The 27,771-nt window shown below is 44.0% G+C and overlaps 2 protein-coding genes across 6 annotated transcripts in view; one reads left to right on the forward strand and one right to left on the reverse strand.

Moving 5' to 3' along the window:
• LOC120026980 (zinc finger and BTB domain-containing protein 10-like) overlaps positions 1-5,432 on the reverse strand; it is a 29,725-nt gene extending 24,293 nt beyond the window's left edge. For all 4 annotated transcript variants that reach the window (XM_038971800.1, XM_038971799.1, XM_038971802.1 and 1 more), the window contains exon 1: positions 4,524-5,432. In XM_038971800.1, coding sequence (XP_038827728.1) covers positions 4,524-5,216 — 693 coding nt within the window. In that variant the 5' untranslated portion in view covers positions 5,217-5,432. The remainder of the gene's footprint in view (positions 1-4,523) is intronic.
• Positions 5,433-9,756: 4,324 nt separating this feature from the next.
• LOC120027009 (tumor protein D52-like) overlaps positions 9,757-27,771 on the forward strand; it is a 34,610-nt gene continuing 16,595 nt past the window's right edge. For both annotated transcript variants that reach the window (XM_038971851.1, XM_038971852.1), the window contains exon 1: positions 9,757-9,887. In XM_038971851.1, the coding sequence (XP_038827779.1) occupies positions 9,869-9,887 (19 nt within the window). In that variant the 5' untranslated portion in view covers positions 9,757-9,868. The remainder of the gene's footprint in view (positions 9,888-27,771) is intronic.

Below are 27,771 nucleotides of genomic sequence, written 5' to 3' on the forward strand. Positions count from 1 at the left end.
TTCTTATGGTTTTTTTTGGGGGGGGGGGTTTAATCTTTGTAAATTATATCATAAATAGGACTGGTGGAGTTGTCACACATTCAGTTAGCAAAAATATATGGAAATGTCTGCTCTATCCAAAATTACAAGCAACTGATTGTGGCGTTAGAGCAAACATGAAGGAGGCAAGTGGAAGGTGAAGAACTTGTCTGCCGGCCCTGCGTAAAAGACCAAAATTGTGATAAATAAAAAAGTATACCAGTTCAACTTAAGGAGCAAAAAAATGACAGCTATGCCATAAAGGTTGCAAAATAGTTGCGAGGAGATTTCGATGTACCGATTCCATGGCACGTGGTTTAAACAACACGGGATTTAAAACAGACCATTCCAGGTGACTACCTCATGAAGCTGGTTGAGAGAATGCCAAGTGTGCAAAGCTGTCATCAAGTCAAAGGGTGGCTACTTTGAAGAATCTCAAATATAAAATATATTTTGATTTGTTTAATACTTTTTTGGTTACCACATGATTCCATATGTGTTATTTCATTTTGATGTCTTCACTATTATTCTACAATGTAGAAAATAGTTTTAAAAAATTAAGAAAAACACTGGAATGAGTAGGTGTGTCCAAACTTTTGACTGGTACTGTACATGGTGGATTGGAAATGATTCAGACAATTACATTGATAGTAGCCACACTCTATCTGCAATATGAAAAGACCTAGGCCTACTTCCTGGTTACATAAAGAGGAATCTTTGCCATCTTTAACCCAGTAGCGTTCACTGTGCAGACTTGACAATACGTTCTGGTATTGAGGCCGTTAAATGACCCAGTAACCCAGACAGGTCACAATGGTCAGGATACGTTCTGGTATTGAGGCCGTTAAATGACCCAGTAACCCAGACAGGTCACAATGGTGGGGATACAGGCCTTCAACAGTACTGCATGTAAGCTATGTTAGATAGGCTGCTGTATAGTGGTATGGAGTCCGGCTAGGACTCCCTCCTCTCTCCTGGTCCAAGACCAGCTCCAGCTCCACACTCGGGTTCATCCTTCATCCTTTCTCGATGTGCCACGTGTTACAGTGTGTCAGTGCTGCTGGAGTGCAGATGCTGCTGGATGGGCATGTCTCTCACACTGCTCTGGCTGGGTCCAAAAGAGAACATCATGGTGACAATATCCACCTCTGTGATGTGGCCATTTGTTGTAGGTCTAGAGATAGTTAGTGGTGGAATAATAAGCGTAAAGGGGAAAGGGGTTGTTGACGAAAGAGGTGGTCATCAAAATGAAATTCCATCTGCTTCCTTATGCTATGTTTAGGTTCCTACTATCCATGTAGCCTTTATTAAAATAGTTGACTGAAACTACCTACTGATGGATATCCTGTGATGTACTATAATCTCTTACCATAACGGAGTTTAAATACCAAACAGTTCCCTTTGGAGTAGAATTCTCAGAAGGATATCTCACAACACCAAAACAAACCAAAGGCCGTGCGGGCAACGAGAGCCCTGGTTAATGTGGTCACACAAACACACACATCCAACCCCACAATGATCAGATGTGACGTAACATTGTTCCCAGAGACGACAGAGGACAGCGGAACAGCACCAGTTTCTGCTTACCCTTCCTCTACCCCCCCCCCATACACACAAACACCCCTGTTCTTCTACCATCCCCATCCTGAGGCCAGCTAGCGCCCCACCCTCTCTAACCTAGACATTAGAACACTACTACAGCAGTGTGAATGACCCTACGGTGTGTGGAGGGGAAGGGGGGCTCCGGCCCTCCCAACAATGCTCCACATAGGGTTGAAGAATTCCTGGGAAGAATTCTCTCAATTCAATTTAAGGGCTTTATTGGCATGGGAAACATATGTTAACTTTGTTTATTATCTACTTCACTTGCTTTGACAAAAGTGAAATAAACAATAAAAATGAACAGTAAACATCACACTCACAGAAGACATTTCAAATGTCATATTATATCTCCCTCTCCCCTTCCCTGGCCGAACACTACCCCGACCAAACCCAACCCAGGGCTGTATGGTTGTGCTGTATAGAACCTCTGTACCAGGACTGTACAGCCAAGACCCAGGTTTGTATGAGACCCACTGTCAGTCAGCCACAGCTGCTTTGGTCTGTGTGCCTTCTCTATAGCAGAGCTAATCGAGTAATCGAGTTAGGTTAGCCACGCAGCTGGGCACGAATTTGATTGGGAATAAGGTGAAGAAAATAAGGATGCCATTTCATGTGCTGCAACAGTGCAGTTCACACAGTCAATATTCAAACAGTATTAGGCTACTGTTATATATATGGGGAAAACACCACAGGGAAAATCTAATTTGCATATATTTAACTTTAACCTTAATTAATTTACAAAAATGTAAATGTCAAAATGACCATATAAAACAATATAAAAATATGCTATGATGTGAAATGAGGCTATAGCAAAGTGTTTAAATACACGATGGATAAGGCAGGTTGGTGTCTGTCGTGTCCCTCCCCATCCTTAACTTCTAAACCTATGCCAGGGCCTTGTTGCCAACCATCCGGGGTCGTCTTGTTTCCAGGGAGGAGGACTACTTCTCCTTCTTCTCTAATCTCTCCTCTCACTGGATTTCCTTCTTAATTATTGACGTGTACAAGTTAGTGGACCGGACAGAAGGAACTAACCATGCAGTGTGATCCAATCCTTTTGCGTTTCACTGACAAATTAAGAGTCAAATTGTGGCTACATGCTCTTAATTCCCCTGACAGCTTGAATCAGAGTCAGGATAGGAAGTGATCGATATCAATTTGGTAACTGGTATCTGTAGTTCTTGTATATTTGGTAACTGGTATCTGTAGTTCTTGTATATTTGGTAACTGGGATCTGTAGTTATTGTGTGTAAATATATATATGTATGTGTGTAAATATATATATGTATGCATGTGTGTAAATACATATATATGTGTGTAAATATATATATGTATGTATGCGTGTAAATACATATATATGTGTGTAAATATATATATGTATGTATGCGTGTAAATATACAGCCCTGGGTTGGATCGGGGTAGTGTTCGGCACACACACACACACACACAAACTACAGATCCCCAAGCCCCAATACACATCTACACACACACATCTACACACACACACCAGATCCCAGTTACCAAATTGATATTTATCACTTCCTATCCTGACTCTGAATCAAGCTGCCAGGGGAATTAAGAGCACTGAGATTACCCTTTAACCCTGTGTAAAAAAACACTGTAGCCCAATTACAATTCAAAACATTGTTGTTCGATTTCAGTAATTGCTTTGTAATTGTGTAGTAACAGAGTCTGACAGTTTTTGTTCTTACACAAGTGGAATGTTTAATCTCATCCAGAAACAGTTTTATATGTCCTATGGTCAGGACTATTCCAAATATGTGAATAATTTACATCAATATATTAATCCTTTTCACAATGGTAATTTCACCAAGTAGGCTAATCAATGTTTGATATCAAGCTAACAGGGGGAATAACCCTTGGTGATGGTCTTTCAAGAAGGCATAATGGTTTCAGTTGTTTCCCACATACAATCTGACAATGTATGGCTATAGAAATCTATGATATGAACAACCATACCATAATACCCCCCATTAATCCATACATTTATGGGGTGACAAGGTCAGATGTTGCTGTGACGATCCATGATGCTGCTGGCATACATATGAACCCATTGTAAGTTACTCCCATTGTAAGCTACTGGGACTTGATTTACCTCTCCTCCTGTCCAACCTAGGCCATCACACACCATCTTTGGATTTTGGGGGGGTCATCTAGAACAATGCCTCTAATTTAGCTGCCCCAAAGGGGAGGAAGGGAGAAATGCGCCAGAGGACATTCTGCTCTTTACTGTAAGCGAGCCATCAAAAGGACTTTTGAAGCAGAACAGAGGCGTGGTTGGGTAGGCAGGGGTTCAGTTCCCCAAAGGCTAATATGGCCAGGCCCTTGCCTTTGGCGACCTCTAGCTAGCAATCATCCAAGGTAGTTGCTGATAACTAGTATGTGTACTGTTCTTGTGGCTATGGAAATGTAAATTAAGCGAGGCTAGCTAGCCACCTATTAATTTTAGAATAGTACTATATGCTAACGGGACTCACACTGTTACTGGCCTACAGGCTAACTTGAACTCGACAGATTTGTTTAGCTAGTAATTGGTTTCTATAGTAATGTCACCATTAAACACATTTTATTTACGTGAGCTGTAACGTTAGGTACTTAGATTGACATGGGATCAGACTAGCTCCCATTTACGAGCAAACATTAACGTCTGTTTCAAACTAGCAACTTTACATAGCCTCTCGCGGGGAAATGAAACTGCCAGCGAACTGTTAGCCCCAACTAGCCCGGCTAGCAAGCTACTCGAAGTCAACTGTGCCTAAAACAGAAACTAGCAAGCTAATTAGTTGGTTAGCTGTCTGTCTATTTTCCTTCTCGGATAATATTGGCTAGCTACAAATAACTAAAAAAAATGACAAATATAAATTAAGCGGATGACACTTTACCTGCTTTGTCGGGTCATTCCTTCCGTGCTCAGAAGACAGGTGATGTCTCAGCAGCAAGGCCCGCTTGTAATTTCGACTACCTCTGACCAGCTCGTCGTTGTTTTTAGTGGGAATGTTGTGACACCAGGAGCAGGACATAAGTCCCGTCTCCTGACAAAATGTGAGCCATGGAAACTCCTGTAGCCATGAAGCTTGGAATTGGGAGTGTTTCTGCAGTAGCGTCTGCGGTCTCATTTCTACCCAAGATTTCCTGGCAGCTTCGCCTCTGTCGTCCTCGGATCCCGTGCCCCCGCTGCCCAAGTCAGCGCCGTCCTCGCTGTTCAGGCAGTTACCCGCTGTCCGGCTACTCCCTTCCCTGGACTCGTCTTCTCCGACAGCTACTGCCACCCAACCGACACGATCCTCTCCTACCCCAGTTGCCCAGTTGCCCCCTTCCGGGTCCTCTTCCTCCTCAGCCTCTGGTTCTGTGCTATCACTGACAGACCCCCCACCCTCCACTCTCCCTTGCGATGGTCCTTTTGCACCCAGATCCCTATCCTCTTCTTGATCTGGCCTGTTCCCGTTCAAATGTCGATCTTGACAGGCCTGGGCCTCCCAGCTGTTACTGTTGCCCCCACCGACACCACTGGAGCTGGTTACCGCTAATCCACCTCCTCGGAACGCCAGCGACCTGCGGTTTCTCTCTCCGGACATTTTCTTAATATATTCAAATCTACCACTTTCTTAACAATATTACTACCGACTAATTTCTATTTCTTTAAGTATGATATGTTATGGATCCGAATGAAATGGCTGGTTGTCGTTTTTTCCCGCTTTGGCCTCCTGGTGAGATTATGTAGGTTATGCGGAAATAAATAAAGCTTTTAAACGCATAATGAATTTCAGGGTTCTAGCTGCGTCCGCGCAGGCTTGCAGAGGTCGAATGGCAACGACTTTCCCCATAATGCACCTCGATCAGAGAAAGGGGGGTAGTTGGGGGCTCATTTAAAGGAAGATGGGGGGTGCTGTTAACAGCATGGCGTCTTTTGTTTGAGTGGCTGCGCTCATTTTACGCGTGCTTTTCATCTTATGTTTTCCTTCTCTTCAACCAATAAATCATTGTCCTCCTTTCATACCTCCTGCCAAGCGGGTTGGCAGTCCCCTTGTATTAACTGCGTCAAACAGATCTAGTGCGCTTATCGTGTTTGTTTTATGCTAATTCCAATGGACAGGTACAGCAAGTGATCCAACGCACAAGGTGTAGTGGTGGTGGTGGTGACATAGCCTACCGGTTACCACAGCCACAGCCACAAAGTCAACATTGGCTATATCATAAAAATTCCAGAATTTTTGTTGTTGTTGCTTTTGGGCAGTGGCGGAAAAAGTACCCGAATGTCATAAAAGTAAAGATACCTTAATAGAAAATGACTTAAGTAAAAGTGAAAGTCAACCAGTAAAATACTACTTGAGTAAAAGTCTAAAAGTATTTGGTTTGAAATACACTTATCTATCAAAAGTAAATGTATAAATAATTCCTAAATCATTATATTAAGCAAACCAGATGGCACAATTTTCTTGTTTTTAATTTACTTGTGGATAGCCAGGGGGCACACTCCAACACTCAGACATAATTTACAAACGAAGCATTTGTGTTTAGCGAGTCCAACAGATCAGAGGCAGTAGCGTAGGGATGACCAGGGATGTTCTCTTGATAAGTGCGTGAATTTGGGCCATGTCCTGACGAGCATTCAAAATGTATCGAGTACTTTTGGGTGTCAGGGAAAATGTATGGAGTAAAACGTGCATTATTTTCTTTAGGAATGTAGTGAAGTAAATCTTTTCAATCATACAACTAGCAAAGTAAAGTACAGATAACCCCAAAAACGACGTAGTGGTTCAAGTCTTTTTACTAAAGTATTTCACGCCACTGGTTTTTGGTCTTAATTTAAGGTTAGGGTTAGGCATAAGGTAGCAGTGTGTTAGGGTTGAGGCTAGGGTTAGGGAATGATTAACACTTTCATGGTTCTTTGCATACCAACTTTTCCCCCACTACTATTTCGATATTTTCAACAACAAAAAAATGTAATCCAACATCACCCCTTTTCTTTATTATGTACTTATAATACAATTAACTCAAACTCATTTAGTCCAAATGTAGGCTATATATTTTATTAAAATACATTTTGTGAAAAACCACAGCTATATCAGAGATAATGTTATCATCGATCAAAAACAATCAAAATAAGTAAATATGAATTGCTTGGAAATGTACACAGTCAAATGTGACTAAGTAGAATATTTAGCTATTCAAATGAGGTTTTATCGATGAATAGACCAAAACAAGTAGCCCTAATTCATTGGCTTAAACATGTATACTGATATAGTAATATATATATGTTTATGTCAACATCATCAATAGTCTATAAAACAATTGTCAGGCCTGATTTTACATTGCTGTTGTTTTTTCCCCTCCAGAATATTGAAGTTAAAGATCCATACAAAATAGGGGAATTGATATTGATCTATTCTAGCCTATGAGACTATAATCCCATGGAAACTTGCTCCTGCTATGCTGCTCCAGCAGGTGGAAGCCTTTCATGATTCACTGAGTTGACTGACTGACAGCACAGTTAGACTGACAGCACAGTTAGAGTAATGAGTGGCATTGTTAGGCCTAGTGTTCAGTGTCCTGTTTCAAAGTCTCTAAATTAAGGACTAAGCCAGGACACAGTGTTTGACTCTGCTTCTGGTAATGGCATGTGTTTTTAAAGCCTTGTCAGGTCTAAATCCAGAGAGAGGGAGGGAGGGTAATAAAATGTGCATGCCCAAAACAATCAGTGTCTCTCCATTTAAATGTCTCAAATGTGTGTTTTTGAACTACTGACACAATTGTGGTTGGAATACATGTCTTTTTAGTTGTTGTTGTTTGAATGTAAAGTAATAGATCAATAGTGATGAATGATGGCAGGTGTGTCAAGGACACACCTATTGTCTTTCACTAGTGCCTTCAGAAAGTATTCACACCCTTTGACTTGTTCCACATTTTGTTGTGTTACAGCCTGCATTTAAAATGGGATCAATTGATATGTTTTGTCTCTGACCTACACACAATACCCAACAATGTCAAAGTGGAATAATGTTTTTCAAAATGTTTACAAATTAATAAAAAATGTAAAGCTGAAATGTCTTGAGCCTATAAGTAATCAACCCCTTTGTAATGGCAAGCCTAAATAAGTTCAGGAGAAAATTTAGATTAAAACGTTTTATAATAAGTTGGATGGACTCACTCTGTGTGTAGAAATAGTGTTTAACATGATTTTTGAATGACTACCTAATCTCTGTACCCCATACATACAGTACAATGATCTGTAACGTCCCTCATTCGAGCACTACATTTCCAACACAGATTCAACCACAAAAACCAGGGAAGTTTTCCAATGCCTTGCAAAGAAGGGCACCTATTGGTAGATGGGTAAAAAACATTAAGCAGACGTTGAATATCCTTTTGAGCATGGTGAAGTTGTTATTACACTTTGTATGGTGTATCACTTTTCAGGATAAAAAATAAACAGAATGGAGCTAAGCACAGGCAAAATCCTAGAGGAAAACCTGGTTCAGTCTGCTTTCCACCAGACACTGGGAGATTAATTCAACTTTAAATAGGACAATAACCTAAAACACAAGGCCAAATCTACACTGGAGTTGCTTACCAAGAAGACAGTGAGTGGCAGAGTTACTGTTGACTTAAATCTACTTGAAAATCTATGGCAAAACCTGAAAATGGTTGTTTAGCAATGATCAACAACCAATTTGGCAGAGCTTGGAGAATTGTGAAAAGAATAATGGGCACATGTTGCACAATCTAGGTGTGGAAAGCTCTTAGAGACTTACCCAGAAAGACTCACTGCTGTAATCGCTGCCAAAGTTCATTCTAACATGTATTGACTCAGGGGGTTGAATACTTATGTAAATGTGATATTTCTCTATTTCATTTTCAATAATTTTGCAAAAATGTCTTAAAACATGTTTTCACTTTGGCATTATGGGGTATTGTGTGTAGATGGGTGAGATAAAAATCGATTTACTCCATTTTGAATTCAGGCTGTAACACAATGAAATGTGGAATAAGTCAAGGGGTATGAATACTTTCTGAAGTATATCCATATATTAATATATGGATCTGGTCAAGGCAGTCTATGGTTATAGTCTGAGTCAATTCTCATATTGGGTGTCTTTCTATTAATTAGGTTACAGGTCAGATTGGAACGTAGTCTAGAAGATCCTTCTGCCACACATTAAATCCATTAATGTAAGTTCAGACAGACCTCAATTAGGCTATCCTACATGCACATGAAGAAATATATCATAACAAAATGTGAAATATTAGTTAATCAGGCTTGGTGTTTATTTTTTTTTATTTAACCTTTATTTAACTAGGCAAGTCAGTTAAGAATAAATTCTTATTTACAATGACGGCCTTCTCCGGCCAAACCCTAACGACGCTGGGCCAATTGTGCGCCGCCCTATGGGACTCCCAATCATGATCGGTTGTGATACAGCCTAGAATCAAACCAGGGTCTGTAGTGACGCCTCTAGCACTGAGATACAGTGCCTTGGACCTCTGTGCCACTCGGGAGCCCAAATAGATAGTTTTGTGTGCTGCAATAGATCGTTTGGTTAATGCCGTGAGCTCTCGCTGGCCCTTGAAAATCCGGGGGAGAGGGTGTAAATCTCGCTCCGGGCCGTACCCATATCCGCAGCAGGTCTCCAAGGTGAACAGCCTCTGGCATGTTAGAACAATGTAGGTGTAGGTAAGGGATGTCGGCTAGTCAGATGCGTAACTTCGGGATAAGGATTGGCTCTAAGGGATGGGTCGGTCGGGCTGAGGTGCGAAGCGTGGCTGGGCTCGAGCCGCGGCTGGGGAGCAGTGAGGGGTATACTATAAAACAGGTTCAATGAGTTAGCCAGCTAACTTTGATAAACATACAGGAAAATAAATAACTGTTGATTTTCTGGTTCATTAGGTGAGCTAAACTTCGATATGTGTTTTTGGCTGTTGACTCAATTAGATCATGCCCATCTCAAGCTTATCTTTCCCCCAAAACATGTTATTTAGAATATTTAGGCAAGTTAGCTGGATAACTCCTTGACTCTGCTTTGTATTATACCACTCTGGAGTTAAACAATTAACCACGTGCCTGGCTCTTGTTTACACTTCTACGTACTCTCTCTACGGCTTGACGTCACAGAGGGCCCCACCCCTACTGCCTAGCAGCATGTGAGTGCGCAATATTGCTGGAGCGAAGTGGGGAACCTGCAAGCTTTTTGACCAAAAAATAATAGCAGAAACAGCATACAGCGTAAGGATGGAGGAAGCAGATCAAGGTAATGTATTTGCTATAGCATACATTTCAAAATTACATTTATATTACTGACAAGCATTTTAAAACACTGTTTAGTTTGTTTTAAACCAAAGTTAGCCAGCTAGCTGTAGGCTAGCCCCGGGAAGCCTGTGGAAGTTCCATCACAGACAGAAATATATTTATAAGTAACCAATGTAGTTCATCTGTGTCGTTTATAGTGGAGCAAATTAAGCATTGTGGGCAAAACAAGCAAGAAAGTGGGCAAGCACGAGCTAGCGAGATCCTATTGGCGCGTTGCAGCATGTATTGACATATTTCCGTTAGGGAACGTGTGAAGTGCGCGTGTGCACAAACGCAATTCTTTAAAACTTAGTGCATTGTGTTCGTAACATATTTATGTTTTGGCAACAAACGAATCTGTTGAGAGAAAATGTTTCATCGATGAGAAAATTAGCAAAATGTCGGCCCAGTTTCAACTAGTTCCGTCCTCTCCCACTGCCATATGTGGTGGTGAGAAAGCAACTTTTATTAACGGATACTTCAACTTTATAGCCCAAGTGATGTGTCTGGGTTACCCCAAAGGGGTTCGTTATAATTTTGGTTGAATTGCAGAAATCAGTTTAAAGAGGGTTTTGAACCCAGTGTAAATCACTGACGCCTCACAACACGTCAAACCAACCAAATGCCTTACTTGGGCGGAGCGCGGAAGGTGCTGTCCAGATTAGTGTCGTAGGAGAGACAGTGTGTGAGGACTAAACGATGTCAACATGACACTGGTGACAAAACATTTCAGAAAGTTTGCAGGTTTTCACAGCTTTTATTTCGAGATGAGCTAAATCTGTGACAAGAGGGGAGAAATGGTCTACAGTGGTGGTCATATCAATATTTGTGACGTTTCTGAAGCGATGTTTGACTGTAAAGGCCAGCATAAGGGACAACAAGTAGCTAGTCACAATGAGGTTCGTTTTGAGAAAAGCCAGAAAACATTGTACGTTACCAAGGTATAACTAACTAGCTAGCTACTAGCTAGTTAATTTTCGCACACGATTATAAAGCCAACAAAATGTTTATTAAAACAGCATATGATTTACTTAAAAGGCTAGCTGTGTTATCCCAGTCAATAGTTTATTCAGGGTCAGTGATACACATACAGAACAACCATGTACTTACTATCAATGGGAACGACTGCAATCATTTTGAAAGCAATATTGCTAAAATTCATGAAATTAAATGTAATGAACTTCAAATGTTACCTGTAATGCTCATCTCCTGTAGCCTAATTGTCATGTCTTTATTTTCATAATGTACCTAAATTACAAGGGTTGGATTTGCACTAAACAATTTTATATGTCAGCACTTAAATAGGACAAATTAACTAGCAAGTGCAAGCTAACTAGCTAAATTGCCATACATGTTTAATGCTTTTCGACCTGTCCTCAAATTAATGTCATTGGTTCAGAGTTTGTTTTGATATTTTAACCTGCGTGTCGTGATCGCGTTTGGTGTAGGGGACAAAATACATTTATGCACGATAGCGCACAATGGCAGGTTTGGGTTCGGTGTTATCATAACCTTTTCTAGTTTCGGGAACAGAAAACAGTATTAAGATCAAATGTTTCATTGATGAGAAAATGTGCAGAATGTTGGCCAAAATCCATCTCGTTCCATCTTCTCCCACTGCTAGTGGGCTTCCTCTCACTACATATTTGGTAGCATATGCTAGCTAACGCAAGTTCAGCCTTCTGCAGAAGCTTGTAAAAATGTTCGATATACCCCGAAGAAATAAGATACACTACATGGCCAAAAGTAGGTGGACATTCCGTTTAAATGAGTGGATTCGGCTAAATCAGCCACGTACGTTGCTGACAGGTGTATAAAATGGAGCACACAGCCGCGCAATCTTTATAGACAAACATTGGCACTAGAATGGCCGTACTGAAGAGCCTGTATCACATCCGGCCGTGATTGGGAGTCCCATAGGGCAGCGGACAATTGTCCCAGCGTCGTCCGGGTTTGGCCGCGGGTAGGCCGTCATTGTAAATAAGAATTTGTTCTTAACTGACTTGCCTAGTTAAATAAAGTTTTTTTTTTTTTTTTTAAAGAGCTCAGTGACTTTCAACGTGGCACCGTCTTAGGATGCCAGCTTTCTAGCTAGTCAGTGCTGCCCTGCTAGAGCTGCCCCGGTCATCTGTAAGTGCTGTTATTGTGAAGTGGAAACATCTAGGAGGAACAACGGCTTGACCGCACAAGCTCACAGAACGGGACCGGTTAGTGCTGGAAATCTTTGTCTTTATTACTCAGACAATGACATAAGATAGGTTATTGAATGAATGGCAACGTAGGGCCTAACACAACCGATATGTTATATACTATATATACAAAAGTGTGTGACTATGCAACACTCACTACCGAGTTCCAAACTGCCTCTGGAAGCAACGTCAGCACAAGAACTGTTTGTCGGGAGCTTCATGAAATGGGTTTCCATGGCCGAGCAGCCGCACACAAGCCTAAGATCACCATGCGCAATGCCAAGCGTCAGCTGGAGTGCTGTAAAGCTCGGTTTGGGCTAGGCTACTTAGTTCCAGTGAAGGGAAATCTTAATGCTACAAAATACAATGACATTCTAAACCATTCTGTGCTTCTAAATTTGTGGCAACAGTTTGTGGAAGACCCTTTCCTGTTTCAGCATGACAGTGCCCCATGTACAAAGCAAGGTTCATACAGAAATGGTTTGTCGAGATTGGTGTGGAAGAACTTGACAGGCTTGCACAGAGTCCTGACCTCAAACTCCATCTAAAACTTTTCTGATGAATTGGAACGCTGACTGCGAGGCAGGCCTAATCGCCCAACATGAGTGCCCGACCTCACTAATGCTGTTGTGGCTGAATGGAAGAAAGTCCCTGCAGCAATGTTCCAACATCTAATAGAAAGCATTCCCAGAAGAGTGGAGGCTGTTATAGCAGCAAAGGGGGGGACCAAATCCATGTTAATGCCCATGATTTTGGAATGAGATGTTCAAAGAGCAGGTGTCCACATACTTTTGGCCGTGTAGTTCAATATTGTACAATGCTCATGTCTTGTTTTTTTCTCCAAAATTCATAGAACAAGGAAGTCTCTGTCTGGTCCTCAACTTCAAAACCCAACCTCAAGTTAACTGTTACTTTGTTGCACGCTTTTGAAAAAATTAAAGAAAGAAAACGAGTCATAATATTGGTTATCAACATTAGCCGGTATTTTACAGAAATATATCTATGCTTTGTTGCTTTGCAGTTATTTTCACTGAAGTGGGTTGAAAATAAGCCTTACCATATGTTTGCTGCTGGAACGCCGACACACCACACCTTTAGACGTGTCACACCTACTTTACTGTGTACGCAATACAGATTGTTCTGGGCTTGAATCAATAACCCATTGATTACCGTTTACTGTATCTCTTTCGTCCTTTTAAAGGTTTGTGATGATAGCCATTTTTAGCTTTATTTAGACAGTCATAATTCAATTGTCACACTTTGGATGAAGGCGTAGCCTGTTGACATAGTAATGTTGTTAGTTGATAAGCGACACTGAAGTGTACTGTTACCACTGTTCTTGTGGTTCATTTGTTTACAGGATGTTGGCTAGTAGTCTACCAGCACTCTTCAGTTTTCCTGCCATCTCTGAAACGTTGTAAACAAATCATGTCTCTACATGTCTAGCCTAGTATTTTACGCCCAGAACTAGGCTACACATTGCACAAGAGCCAATCAGGTAGTAGTCTATGCCTCTTGAGCGTGTTGAGCAGCAGCAACACTCTCTACTTCTGCTTCCTCTCTCCAGTCCCCTATGACCCCTCTGACCACTTCCCTGTTCTCCTTCCCCTCGGTTTTCCATTCCTTCCAACATTCCTCTTGGAAGGTGGTTCGATGCAGGGTCAGACAGGTAGCAGCTGAATGCATCCTTCCTGGCTTTGACTCCATCCCCCACTCCCCGCCCCCTCTATCTCTCTCTCTCTCTGTCCCCTCTCACCCTCTCCCCTTCCTCTTCTCCTCTCCTGCTGGGCAGCCATCTGCCTCGTGGCTCCCTCTCCTTCCTCCTCTCCCTTCATGTCTGCCTGCTCACGTCTCGCTGCAGCAGGTATACAGGCCAGGGAGCCACGTGTTGTTTAAACAGCAGATTAACAGGATGATGCCAGAGACAGTCTGGTTTGTGTACTCTGCAGGAGGGGCTGCCAGGTAGGAAGGCCTCTGTGACCTGCTTTTCTTTTCTTTCAGCGGAAATTGAGTGATCTGCTATGCAGGATCAGAATCCTTGGGCATCTTAAAGGTGATGGATGCTGTTTCCTGAAGTCAATCTGCTCATTTTGTAGTATGTCTTGAGGTTCAGAAACATGGAGCGGAAAACTAAAATAAAATGTATTTTTTTGATAACATTGCATCTTTTTATGATGCTATTGCATTTAAGTAGTTTTTAACAAAAACAGACCTGGCATTTAATAGCCTGCAAAAGGCAGCGTTCTTGACATGCCACTGGAAATATGAAAAATAGCAATCCTTTTTATCACCTTCCTCCATTTTCAACTCTGAACAGTTTGTCACAGCGAACTCTGAGTATGGATATGAATTGGCTCCGTTGCCAAGGTTTTCATCAGGGTGTCGTGACCACTAGTCCACGGTTTTTCTTCTTAGGCAGCTGTCATGGCAACAGAGTGAGAGGTTCAGTTGGCTGTCAGAGCTTCAGGTGAAAGCAACAGGAGTGCTGATCTGGATCTGTAGCCAAATGACTATGATCAGCCACAGGGCCTAGGTTTCAAACATGAAGCCAAAATTCAGATGAAAGAGTACATTTATGGTTATTTAAGACACCTTTTTGAGGCATTCCCCTGGTACAAATATAGAGTGGTATCTCTTTTGCAGGCACTGCATCTCAGTTGTTAGCTGTGCCACTAGAGATGCTGGTTCGAGTCCAGGCTCTGTCGCAGTCGTCCGCGACCGGGAGACCCATGGGGCGACGCACAATTGGCCCAGCGTCATCCTGGTTAGGGGAGGGCTTGGCCGGCAGGGATGTCCTTGTCCCATAGCGTTCTAGCATCTCCTGTGGCGGGCCGGGCGCATGCACGCTGACACGGTCGCAACGTGTACGGTGTTTCCTTCGACACATTGGTGTGGCTGGCTTCTGGGTTAAGCGGGCATTATGTCAAGAAGCAGTGCTGCTTGGTTGGGTCGTGTTTCGGAGGACGCATGGCTCTCGACCTTCGTCTCTCCCGAGTCCGTACGGGAGTTGCAGCGATGAGACAAGACTGTAACTACCAATTGGATACCACGGAATTGGGGAGAAAAAGGGGTAATAAAATAAAAATATTTTTCAGCTACCCTATACGACAAAGGCCTGAAAAGGAACTGTTTTACCAGGAGGCGGGGAAGGGCTTCATTGTACGGTTTACCGGTGTAACTGAGAAGAGTTACCTAAGGAATTGCTCCAGTTCAGTTATCCTATACTTCTCCGCCTGTGCTTGTTTAGATGACCTGAGTTGATAACAAACACCCTGTTCTTCCCCTTCTGTCAGTTCCATAGTTTCCATCGGTTACTTAACTAGTTAAATAAAGGTATAAAAAAAAATGTAACTACAGTGTCCTCTCACAGGCTGACTACACCGCTCGCGTCACGTGCGCTCGCATTGCAAAATAAATGTAGACATACATGTTATTCAATTATTGCACCCACACTGCTCGCGCGCGCCAACGAGCGTCAGCGTTGCCAAGGGGTAAAATAGAAGTCAGTTCTATTTCTAAGTCCTGCCTCTCCCATCTCATCATTGGTTCATAGAAGCAGGTACCCACGTGCCATCTCCTCATTGGTTATGCCCACGTGGGTGACTGAAAGACGAACGAGGTCGGTGGCGGTAATGCACTTAATTTATGTAGTTTAAGGTTAAGGCTGGAAATCTCTGTCTTTATTACTCAGACAAGGAAATAAGATATGGTTATTGAATGAATGGCAACGTAGGGCCTAACACAACCGATATGTTATATACTATATATACAAAAGTATGTGACTATGCAACACTCACTCCGAGTTCCAAACTGCATCTGGAAGCAACGTCAGCACAAGAACTGTTTGTCGGGAGCTTCATGAAATGGGTTTCCATGGCCCAGCAGCCGCACACAAGCCTAAGATCACCATGCGCAATGGCAAGTGTCAGCTGGAGTGGCGTAGAGCTTGCCGCCATTGGACTCTGGAGCAGTGGAAACGCCTTCTCTGGAGGGATGAATCACGCTTGACCATCTGGCAGTCTGACGGACGAATCTGGGTTTGGCGGATGCCAGGAGAACACTACCTGTCCGACTGCATAGTGCCAACTGTAAAGTTTGGTGGAAGAAGAATAATGGTCGGGGCTGTTTTTTGTGGTTCGGGCTAGGCCCCTTGGTTTCAGTAAAGGGAAATCTTAACACTACAGCATACAATGACATTCTAGATGATTCTGTGCTTCCAACTGTGTGGCATCAGTTTGGGGAAGGCCCTTTCCTGTTTCAGCATGACAGTGCCCCCATGCACAAAGCGAGGTACATACAGAAATGGTTTGTCAAGATCGGTGTGGAAAAACTTGACTGACCTTCACAGAACCTTGACCTCAACCCTATCGAACACCTTTGAGATTAATTGGAACGTCGACTGCGAGCCAGGCCTAATCGCCCAATATCAGTGCCCGACCTCACTAATGCTCTTGCAGCTGAATGGAAGCAAGTTCACGCAGCAACGTTCCAGCATCTAGTGGAAAGTCTTCCCAGAAGAGTGGAGGCTGTTATAGCAGCAACGTTCCAGCATCTAGTGGAAAGCCTTCCCAGAAGAGTGGAGGCTGTTATAGCAGCAACGTTCCAACATCTAGTGGAAAACCTTCCCAGAAGAGTGGAGGCTGTTATAGCGGCAAAGGGTGGACCAACTATATTAATGCCCATGATTTTGGAATGTGATGTTGGAGGAGCAGGTGTCCACATACTTTTGGTCATGTACTGTAGCTTATGGCAACGTTATCATTTATCTCTGGCCCTTAGTAACGCAACCCAGATAATCCACTTAAATACATTATTCTGAACTTTTCTTCACAAGAAATAATTTCCAAATGATCTCCTTTAATAATGTAGCATGACCGACCGCAAGCTAGCTCTACAACAGAACAGCTTGAAAACGGAGTTTTTCTCCTTTTTCTCTGAGATGCGGCCTCACCTAACAATATGAATTACTCTAAGACAGGAGTCATGGCAAAGTTACTATAATTAGATTTCAATAAGAGACAACTAGCTCCATTTGAGTGGTCTGAGAAGAGAAGTCTTTCAGAATCTGAGGCGACAGAATCCGCCCCCTCCAGCCACGACTGAGACGACACTGACACATCTCTACCTGCGAGGCCTGGTTAAAACGTCAAGGAGCGTCAGAGGGAACTGAAGATTTCTGTCTTTGTCAAACGTAGCCTAACCTATTCCTACATCATTTTTTGTTGTTGATTTCCCTTAGTGATGTGGATCAGCCCATATGCAGGTTTCTATGAGTGAAGGATATATGTGGCCTTATGAAACTTAAACCTATTCAAAACAATTTCACACCCTTCCACCACATGTCTCTTGCATACAAGTATGCGGATATAAATTATAGCTGAATGACAGAAATTGCCAGTAGTTGTCATCAGAGATGTTTGTAATTGAAACAAGAAGCTCGAATTGACATTAGGTTTATTGACATTTGGCCTATCCTGTACTCTAAGAAAAATCATCATTCACTTCCTGAATCTGTGTTTAAAAGCAGGCGATTGGTTGAAGTCCCAGTGTGTTGACGTGTCGTGATGAATGACTCATGATGTGTCCATATGTCATTTGCTCTGCCTCTTAGTGTCTGTCACCAACATTTCCTCTTTAAGCTTCTATTACAGCTGCTTACTAAATGCTCCAGTGAGGGGAACTTGCCATGTAAATACTATATAACAGGGATCGTCAACTAGATTCATATTTTTTTCTTGAGCAGATGGTCGGGGGACCGGAACATAATTAAGCAATAAGGCCCGAGGGGGTGTGGTGGTATATGGCCAATAAACATTGGCTAAGGGCTGTTCTTATACACGATTCAACGCGGAGTGCCTGGACACATCCCATAACCGTGGTATATTGGCAGTATACCACAAACCCCCGAGGTGCCTTATTACAATTATAAACTGGTTACCAATGTAATTATAGCAGTAAAAATTCATGTTTTTTTCATACCTGTGGTGGTATGTGGTCTGATATACCACGGCTGTTAGTCAATCAGCATTTAGGGATCGAACCACCCAGTTTATAATTACAAATCATTTGTAGACTTCAAATTGACTGCAAGTAGCCCAAACAGATATGTTTGACTAAAACAATAATTTCAAACCTTGTTTACATTTGTATACAATCACGTGTCTCTCTCTATTATGCATGGGAATACTTGGGGAAAAGATTTCTTAAATTAAAATCACCTGGAGCAACATTTCCTGGTGTTTTTGCAGTCTTTTATGTCAAACAATAAAAAATAAAAAAAACATTTGCTCAGAACTTAGGGGGCCAAATAAAACCGGGTCGCCAGTTGTGGAATCCTGCTGTATAACTTGGCCTGGGCTATACCTGCTGCTGTTGACCTAAGATACACAGGATCAATCAGACTAACTTTACATTTAGACTTGTTTTACACTGCTATTGGCTTGAATTAGGTTTAGGAAACTTTAGGTGTTGTTGCAACTCAAAATGTCTCTGTAACAAATAGGCTACAGAGATGCATTATGGGAATACCAAGCGCAAGATAGTGATACAGCAGACCAGATAGTGGTTTATTTTCAGGGAAATCTCCAGCGGAACATTATCCTAATCATAACCGGATAGGACTTGTCAGATTCCTTGTCATGTCAGCTGTAATGGAATGCCCATTCCATACTTCTATCCCTGAAGGGTCTGCTCATCTCTGTTGATATTACTTGACATAACTTCCTTCAAGTCAGTTCCCTGATGAAAGACTAGGCCTGTATGAGAAGGATCACAGAAGAAAAGCCTGCAGTCTCCCATCTTTCATCTTATTCAGTTGTTAACTTCGTTATTATTCTCGAGGCAAGACCCCTTGATAGCCCCACTTCCTTACTGTACAGGGTTCCATGGACAGGATTACTGTACAGGGTTCCATGGACAGGATTACTGTACAGGGTTCCATGGACAGGATTACTGTACAGGGTTCCATGGACAGGATTACTGTACAGGGTTCCATGGACAGGATTACTGTACAGGGTTCCATGGACAGGATTACTGTACAGGGTTCCATGGACAGGATTACTGTACAGAGTTCCATGGACAGGATTACTGTACAGGGTTCCATGGACAGGATTACTGTACAGAGTTCCATGGACAGGATTACTGTACAGGGTTCCATGGACAGGATTACTGTACAGGATTACTGTACAGGGTTCCATGGACAGGATTACTGTACAGGATTACTGTACAGAGTTCCATGGACAGGATTACTGTACAGAGTTCCATGGACAGGATTACTGTACAGGGTTCCATGGACAGGATTACTGTACAGGATTACTGGACAGAGTTTCATGGACAGGATTACTGTACAGAGTTCCATGGACAGGATTACTGTACAGAGTTCCATGGACAGGATTACTGTACAGGGTTCCATGGACAGGATTACTGTACAGGATTACTGGACAGAGTTTCATGGACAGGATTACTGTACAGAGTTCCATGGACAGGATTACTGTACAGGGGTCCATGGACAGGATTACTGTACAGGATTACTGTGCAGAGTTCCATGGACAGGATTACTGTACAGGGTTCCATGGACAGGATTACTGTACAGGGTTCCATGGACAGGATTACTGTACAGGGTTCCATGGACAGGATTACTGTACAGGATTACTGTACAGAGTTCCATGGACAGGATTACTGTACAGGATTACTGTACAGGGTTCCATGGACAGGATTACTGTACAGGGTTCCATGGACAGGATTACTGTACAGGATTACTGGACAGAGTTTCATGGACAGGATTACTGTACAGGATTACTGTACAGAGTTCAATGGACAGGATTACTGTACAGAGTTCCATGGACAGGATTACTGTACAGAGTTCCATGGACAGGATTACTGTACAGGGTTCCATGGACAGGATTACTGTACAGAGTTCCATGGACAGGATTACTGTACAGGATTACTGTACAGAGTTCCATGGACAGGATTACTGTACAGGGTTCCATGGACAGGATTACTGTACAGGATTACTGTACAGAGTTCCATGGACAGGATTACTGTACAGGATTACTGTGCAGAGTTTCATGGACAGGATTACTGTACAGAGTTCCATGGACAGGATTACTGTACAGGATTACTGTACAGAGTTCCATGGACAGGATTACTGTACAGGGTTCCATGGACAGGATTACTGTACAGGGTTCCATGGACAGGATTACTGTACAGGATTACTGTGCAGAGTTCCATGGACAGGATTACTGTACAGGGTTCCATGGACAGGATTACTGTACAGGGTTCCATGGACAGGATTACTGTACAGGGTTCCATGGACAGGATTACTGTACAGGGTTCCATGGACAGGATTACTGTACAGGGTTCCATGGACACCGTGCTGTAAACTGTTGCCATTGTGAATTCATTACAGGGTCTATTTCTTTGTGAATTTTCCAGCAGAGCGTGAGATTTGGCCGGGCTGTCGACTGGCTGTAAATTAAAGGGGGGCCCAGTGGGCCTGGGAGGCTGGGGGAACACTAACATTACAGTCAGCTGTAGGTGGGCCTGGGAGGCTGGGGGAACACTAACATTACAGTCAGCTGTAGAGGGGCCCAGTGGGCCTGGGAGGCTGGGGGAACACTAACATTACAGTGAGGGGGGGAAACCAGGGGGCCTGGGAGGCTGGGGGAACACTAACATTACAGTCAGCTGTAGGGGGGCCCAGTGGGCCTGGGATGGCTGGGGGAACACTAACATTACAGTCAGCTGTAGGGGGGCGCAGTGGGCCTGGGATGGCTGGGGGAACACTAACATTACAGTCAGCTGTAGGGGGGCCCAGTGGGCCTGGGATGGCTGGGGGAACACTAACATTAGTCAGCTGTAGGGGGGCCCAGTGGGCCTGGGATGGCTGGGGGAACACTAACATTACAGTGAGGGGGGGAACCAGGGGGCCTGGGATGGCTGGGGGAACACTAACATTACAGTGAGGGGGGGAACCAGGGGGCTGGCTGTAAAAAAATAGTAATGTAGGGCAGGAAGATCCCGAAGGAGAAGGGCCTGAAAAGGAAGCTGCAGCTGCAACAGAATTCTAAGAAGGGCCTGAAAAGGAAGCTGCAGCTGCAACAGAATTCTAAGAAGGGCCTGAAGAGGAAGCTGCAGCTGCAACAGAATTCTAAGAAGGGCCTGAAGAGGAAGCTGCAGCTGCAACAGAATTCTAAGAAGGGCCTGAAGAGGAACCTGCAGCTGCAACAGAATTCTAGCTCATAGATTACCTCACCAACATATATATTAAGCCCAATGAAAGTTCCCCTCTTACCCTTGAAGTTCTTCAGTATAACCTCTCTAGTAAGGTTACCATGGGGTGATGAGCCACCATCATAAAATTTGAAATCGCAGGGCTCACCACTCTGCAGTGTCACATGGTCCCCCTGGCTGTGTCCAGTGTCCCATGGTCATGGGTTGATGTGCCCCTTTGGTGTGGAGAAATCCCTGGCCTCTTTGTCTCCACACTGTCTGGCTTCCCTCCTTCCAATGACTGACTGGCTAGCCACAGCTGTGCTGGGTCTGGGCTAGAGAGTCGTCTTCCAGCCAGCCAATGTCCCATGATTCCTGTTTTGGCCCCACTACCATGTGACACGGATGATTCCTGTTTGGCCCTCACCACCATCATGTGACATGGATGATTCCTGTTTTGGCCTCACCACCATCATGTGACACGGATGATTCCTGTTTGGGCCCCAGCACCATCATGTGACACTGATGATTCCTGTTTGGGCCTCACCACCATCATGTGACACTGATGATTCCTGTTTGGGCCTCACCACCATCATGTGACACTGATGATTCCTGTTTGGGCCTCACCACCATCATGTTCATGTGACACTGATGATTCCTGTTTGGGCACCACCACCATCATGTGACACTGATGATTCCTGTTTGGGCCTCACCACCATCATGTGACACTGATGATTCCTGTTTGGGCCTCACCACCATCATGTTCATGTGACACTGATGATTCCTGTTTGGGCCTCACCACCATCATGTGACACTGTGCGTCTGTAATAATCTACTAATGGATTAGAGGCTGTGGTGTATTAAACACTTAAAGAACGTCTTTGTTCCAGTCTGACCATGATGGCTGCTGTTTTGTGTGGGCGGGGTTGTGGAGGGGAAGCCACAACTTGGGTTGAATCAAGAAGATAATCTATGCCTAAATGGAGAAGCTGCATGGATTCAAAAACAGTTAGTCTATTACTCAATTTCCTCTAATGGTAAAACAAGTGTACAGTTATACTAGTTGGGTAGGAAGTGTGTCTATTCAGCTTACAGGGTGCTTTCCCTGTAAGATGACCCGTGACTGAATTTTGCTGTGTATTTTCATGTAGGCTTGTTTACGTGCGTGTCTCTAGGCTGTTCTGTAATGTCATCTTATTGAGTGATGCATGCTTTGGCAGCCCGCCAACAAGGACCAGTCAGGAAAACAAACATCCGGGACCTATAAAATGATTCTCACTGACTGCAGAGAGAATGAAGAGACCAGGTTAACCTGTTCTTGATTTTTATATTTGTGTGTGTGTGTGTGTGTGTGTGTGTGTGTGTGCGCCTGCCTGCCTGCCAGCCAGCCAGCCAGCCAGCCAGCCAGCCAGCCAGCCAGCCAGTCAGTCAGTCAGTCAGTCAGTCAGTCAGTCAGTCAGTCAGTCAGTGAGGAACTTGCTGATTGGAAGCAGTGTAAGGCCTCATTGTTACCAAACTCGATCACAGCCTTGCAATACTGTAACAGACTCTCTGCTTCATATATCCCACTGGTCCCTATTCTCTACAAAGGAAACCGTGCAGGCTAGTTTATATAGTTCAAAATCCAACACCCATGGTTGCTAGGACATATGTCCCTTACCAAGACAAAGTCAGCCTCATTGGTCTACTGGTTGTATGAATGTGGGATCTATCATCGCACAACTGTCCCAGAGTTTATTTGGATAAGGCTATTTCTTTCTCGCACAGAACGACAAGCTGACCAATAGAACATGTAAACTAGTCTACTAGGTGGGATAGTAGATTGACATAGGCTAGTGCTTTTGCTGTTCGTTACTCGTCTTGTTGGCTGAGGGAAAAGTTTAAATAAATCTTCAAATGCGCATCGGAATTCGGTAAGAATTCCTCGAGTTGCATGTTCTTTTAATATAAATTAGCATAATCTAAATGTGATTCCTGTCATTTTGAGCACCTTGGGTGGACGCCCTTATCAGGTAATGCACCCAATGCATATGAGTCTGGTAAATTTCTCAAATGTCGGGTAAATTTTAAATGCTGCTGGTCAAATGTCCGGCGCCACATTTTCTTAACGGAAACCCTGGCCTGTACTGTACACCAGCTCAGGTGTTGTATAGGCTATCAGTATCACGGACACATACAGTGAGCTCAGTATTGGGACACTGACAATTTTTGTTATGTTTTGGCTCACTACTGAAATTATACAATGACTATGAGGTTAAAGTGCAGACTGTCAGCTTTAATTTTAGGGTATTTTCATCCGTATCAGGTGAACCGTTTACAAATTACAGCACTTTTTGTACGTAGTCCCCCCATTTTAGGGGACCAAAAGTTTTGGGACAAATTCACTTACAGTGCCTTAGGAAAGTATTCAGACCCCTTGACTTTTTCCACATTTTGTTACGTTAGTTTTATTCTAAAATGGATTAAATAAAAATAAATCCTCAGCAATCTACACACAATACCCCATAAAGACAAAGCGAAAACAGGTTCTTTGAATTTTTACAAATTTATTAAAACTAAAAAACATATATTATTTACATAAGAATTCAGACCCTTTGCTCTGAGACTCGAAATTGAGCTCAGGTGCATCCTGTTTCCATTGATCATCAGCATTGAAGGTCCCCAAGAACACAGCGGCCTCCATCATTCTTAAATGGAATGTTTGTAACCACCAAGACTCTTCCTAGAGCTGGCCGCCCAGCCAAACTGAGAAATCAGTGGAGAAGGGCCTTGGTCAGGGACGTGACCAAGAACCCGATGGTCACTCTGACAGAGCTCCAGGGTTCCTCTGTGGAGATGGGAGAACCTTCCAGAAGGACAACCATCTCTGCAGCACTCCACCAATCATGAAAACCTGCTCCAGAGCGCTCAGGACCTCTTGGGCGAAGGTTCACCTTCCAACAGGACAACGATCCTAAGCACACAGCCAAGACAATGCAGAAGTGGCTTCGGGACAAGTCTCTGAATGTCCTTGACTGGCCCAGCCAGAGCCCGGACTTGAACCCGATCGAACATCTCTAGAAAGACCTGAAAATAGCTGTACAGCAACGCTCCCCCTCCAACCTGACAGAGCTTGAGAGGCTCTGCAGAGAAGAATGGGAGAAACTCCCCAAATACAGGTGTGCCAAGCTTGTAGCATCATACCCAAGAAGACTCAAGGCTCTAATCGCTGCCAAAGGTGCTTCAACAAAGTACTGAGTAAAGGATCGGAATACTTATGTAAATGTGATATTTCCATTTTTATTTTTTTATTAGCGAAAATGTTTATGCTTTGTCATTATGGGGTATTGCGTGTAGATTGAGTACATTAAAACACGTAAGGGGGCTGTAACGTAACAAAATGTGGAAAAAGTCAAGGGGTCTGAATACTTTCCGAAGGCACTGTATGTGTCTGAAAGTAGTAAGTTAAGTATTTGGTCCCATATTCATAGCATGCGGTGACCATCAAGCTTGTGACTACAAATTTGTTGGATGCCTTTACTGTTTGTTTTGTTTCGATTATTTTGTGCCCAATAGAAATAAATGGTAAATAATGTACTTTTATTTTGTAGTCACTTTTATTGTAAATAAGAATAGAATACATTTCTAAACACTAATACATTAATCTGGATGCTACCATGATTACGAATAATCCTGAATGAATTGTGAATAATGATGAGTGAGAAAGTTACAGATGAACGAATATCATACCACCTCCCCCAAAAAATGTAACCTCCCCTGTTATTGTACTAGAATGTCCTGGGGGCATGATATATGAGCTTCTGTAACTTGCTCACTGCATTGGCAGGACATCAAGGCTACGGCTCTTTCCACACGCAGCTGTCTGTACAGTAACATGTAACATGTCATTTAACATGTCATTTTTTAAACCTTTATTTAACTAGGCATGTCAGTTAAGAACGAATTCTTATTTACAATGACTGCCTACCCCGGCCTAACCCGGATTGGCGCTGGGCCAATTGTGCGCCGCCCTATGGATCTCCCAATCATGGCCGGTTGTGATACAGCCTGGAATCGAACCAGGGTCTGTAGTGACGCCTCTAGCACTGACATGCAGTACATTAGACCGCTGCGCCACTCGGGAACCCAGTACAGCCTAGCTCCCTGGTCTCTCTGTTCAGTAACAGTACAGCCTAGCTCCCTGGTCTCTCTGTTCAGTAACAGTACAGCCTAGCTCCCTGGTCTCTCTGTTCAGTAACAGTACAGCCTAGCTCCCTGGTCTCTCTGTTCAGTAACAGTACAGCCTAGCTCCCTGGTCTCTCTTCAGTAACAGTACAGCCTAGCTCCCTGGTCTCTCTGTTCAGTAACAGTACAGCCTAGCTCCCTGGTCTCTCTGTTCAGTAACAGTACAGCCTAGCTCCCTGGTCTCTCTGTTCAGTAACAGTACAGCCTAGCTCCCTGGTCTCTCTGTTCAGTAACAGTACAGCCTAGCTCCCTGGTCTCTCTGTTCAGTAACAGTACAGCCTAGCTCCCTGGTCTCTCTGTTCAGTAACAGTACAGCCTAGCTCCCTGGTCTCTCTGTTCAGTAACAGTACAGCCTAGCTCCCTGGTCTCTCTGTTCAGTAACAGTACAGCCTAGCTCCCTGGTCTCTCTGTTCAGTAACAGTACAGCCTAGCTCCCTGGTCTCTCTGTTCAGTAACAGTACAGCCTAGCTCCCTGGTCTCTCTGTTCAGTAACAGTACAGCCTAGCTCCCTGGTCTCTCTGTTCAGTAACAGTACAGCCTAGCTCCCTGGTCTCTCTGTTCAGTAACAGTACAGCCTAGCTCCCTGGTCTCTCTGTTCAGTAACAGTACAGCCTAGCTCCCTGGTCTCTCTGTTCAGTAACAGTACAGCCTAGCTCCCTGGTCTCTCTGTTCAGTAACAGTACAGCCTAGCTCCCTGGTCTCTCTGTTCAGTAACAGTACAGCCTAGCTCCCTGGTCTCTCTGTTCAGTAACAGTACAGCCTAGCTCCCTGGTCTCTCTGTTCAGTAACAGTACAGCCTAGCTCCCTGGTCTCTCTGTTCAGTAACAGTACAGCCTAGCTCCCTGGTCTCTCTGTTCAGTAACAGTACAGCCTAGCTCCCTGGTCTCTCTGTTCAGTAACAGTACAGCCTAGCTCCCTGGTCTCTCTGTTCAGTAACAGTACAGCCTAGCTCCCTGGTCTCTCTGTTCAGTAACAGTACAGCCTAGCTCCCTGGTCTCTCTGTTCAGTAACAGTACAGCCTAGCTCCCTGGTCTCTCTGTTCAGTAACAGTACAGCCTAGCTCCCTGGTCTCTCTGTTCAGTAACAGTACAGCCTAGCTCCCTGGTCTCTCTGTTCAGTAACAGTACAGCCTAGCTCCCTGGTCTCTCTGTTCAGTAACAGTACAGTGTAGCTCCAAGCTGGACAGTCTGAACTGGATTAGCAACTTGCTATAATCTGGGACACTGCAGATTACGCCTGCTTCCATCTCACGGGCCTGCCCTATCCCGGGCCTGAGCTTGTCATGTGACCAACCGACAAATGGAACCTCGTATTTTCTTAGATGGCAGGGGTGTGCAACGGAGGGAGGGAGGGAGGGAGGGAGGGAGGGAGGGAGGGGAGGGGAGGGGGAGAGTGACCAGGGCTGGATACTGGAGCTGGAAGATTGGTATAATTATCACAGAAGAGCTCCTGCACGCCATAAACTCTAGCTAGCCTTGCAGCTTCATGCTCTTTTACTTTAAAAACCTCCTGATTCGTGCTGAATCAGAATCTGTGGATGGCAGCAATCCACCAGTGGCCTTTGCGATTATTTACAAGAGACAAGCCTAGTTACCGGGTGACTGACTGTGATTGTGGTGGTTGGTGATTGCAGCGTCGGCAGAGAGCGAAGGGGAAAGGTAATTCATTAACACCACAGAACGGCTGTAGTGATGCCGCCTCGGCCTCCCTGTCAGGCTGCTTGTCATATGAGCCTGCAGCAGAAAGACAGACCCAGAGACGGACGGACGGACAGACCCAGAGACAGACGGACAGGCTAGGAGGCTAGCCTTGGCTGGAGCTGTGTGTGTGTGTGTGTGTGTCCGACTGCAACACACACATACTGACATATAACCCACACGACACACTGTCACAAAACACACACACACACTGTCACGTAACACTGCCACACACACACAACAGAAGTGCCGTGCGCTACCAGACCAGGAGACAGGAGAGGACAATCAGAGCAGTGAGTGAGTTGTGCCCTAGTTGCATGCGCCCTATCACATGCAGGCAATTAGTGGCAGCAGCAGCGGGGTTCTATGAGGCGTTGTAGTGGGAGCCCGGCCAGCTAGCCAGCCACCTAACCCATCCAGGCAACAGCCATGGACCCTCTGGAGCAGGAATACAAGTCTCCGTTTGACTTTGAGCAAGGGGTGAATAGCAGCTACCTCTATCTGTCTCCCAGCTTCAATGTTACAC

The sequence above is a fragment of the Salvelinus namaycush genome, chromosome 32 (assembly GCF_016432855.1).
Source record: "Salvelinus namaycush isolate Seneca chromosome 32, SaNama_1.0, whole genome shotgun sequence".
NCBI lineage: Eukaryota > Metazoa > Chordata > Actinopteri > Salmoniformes > Salmonidae > Salvelinus > Salvelinus namaycush.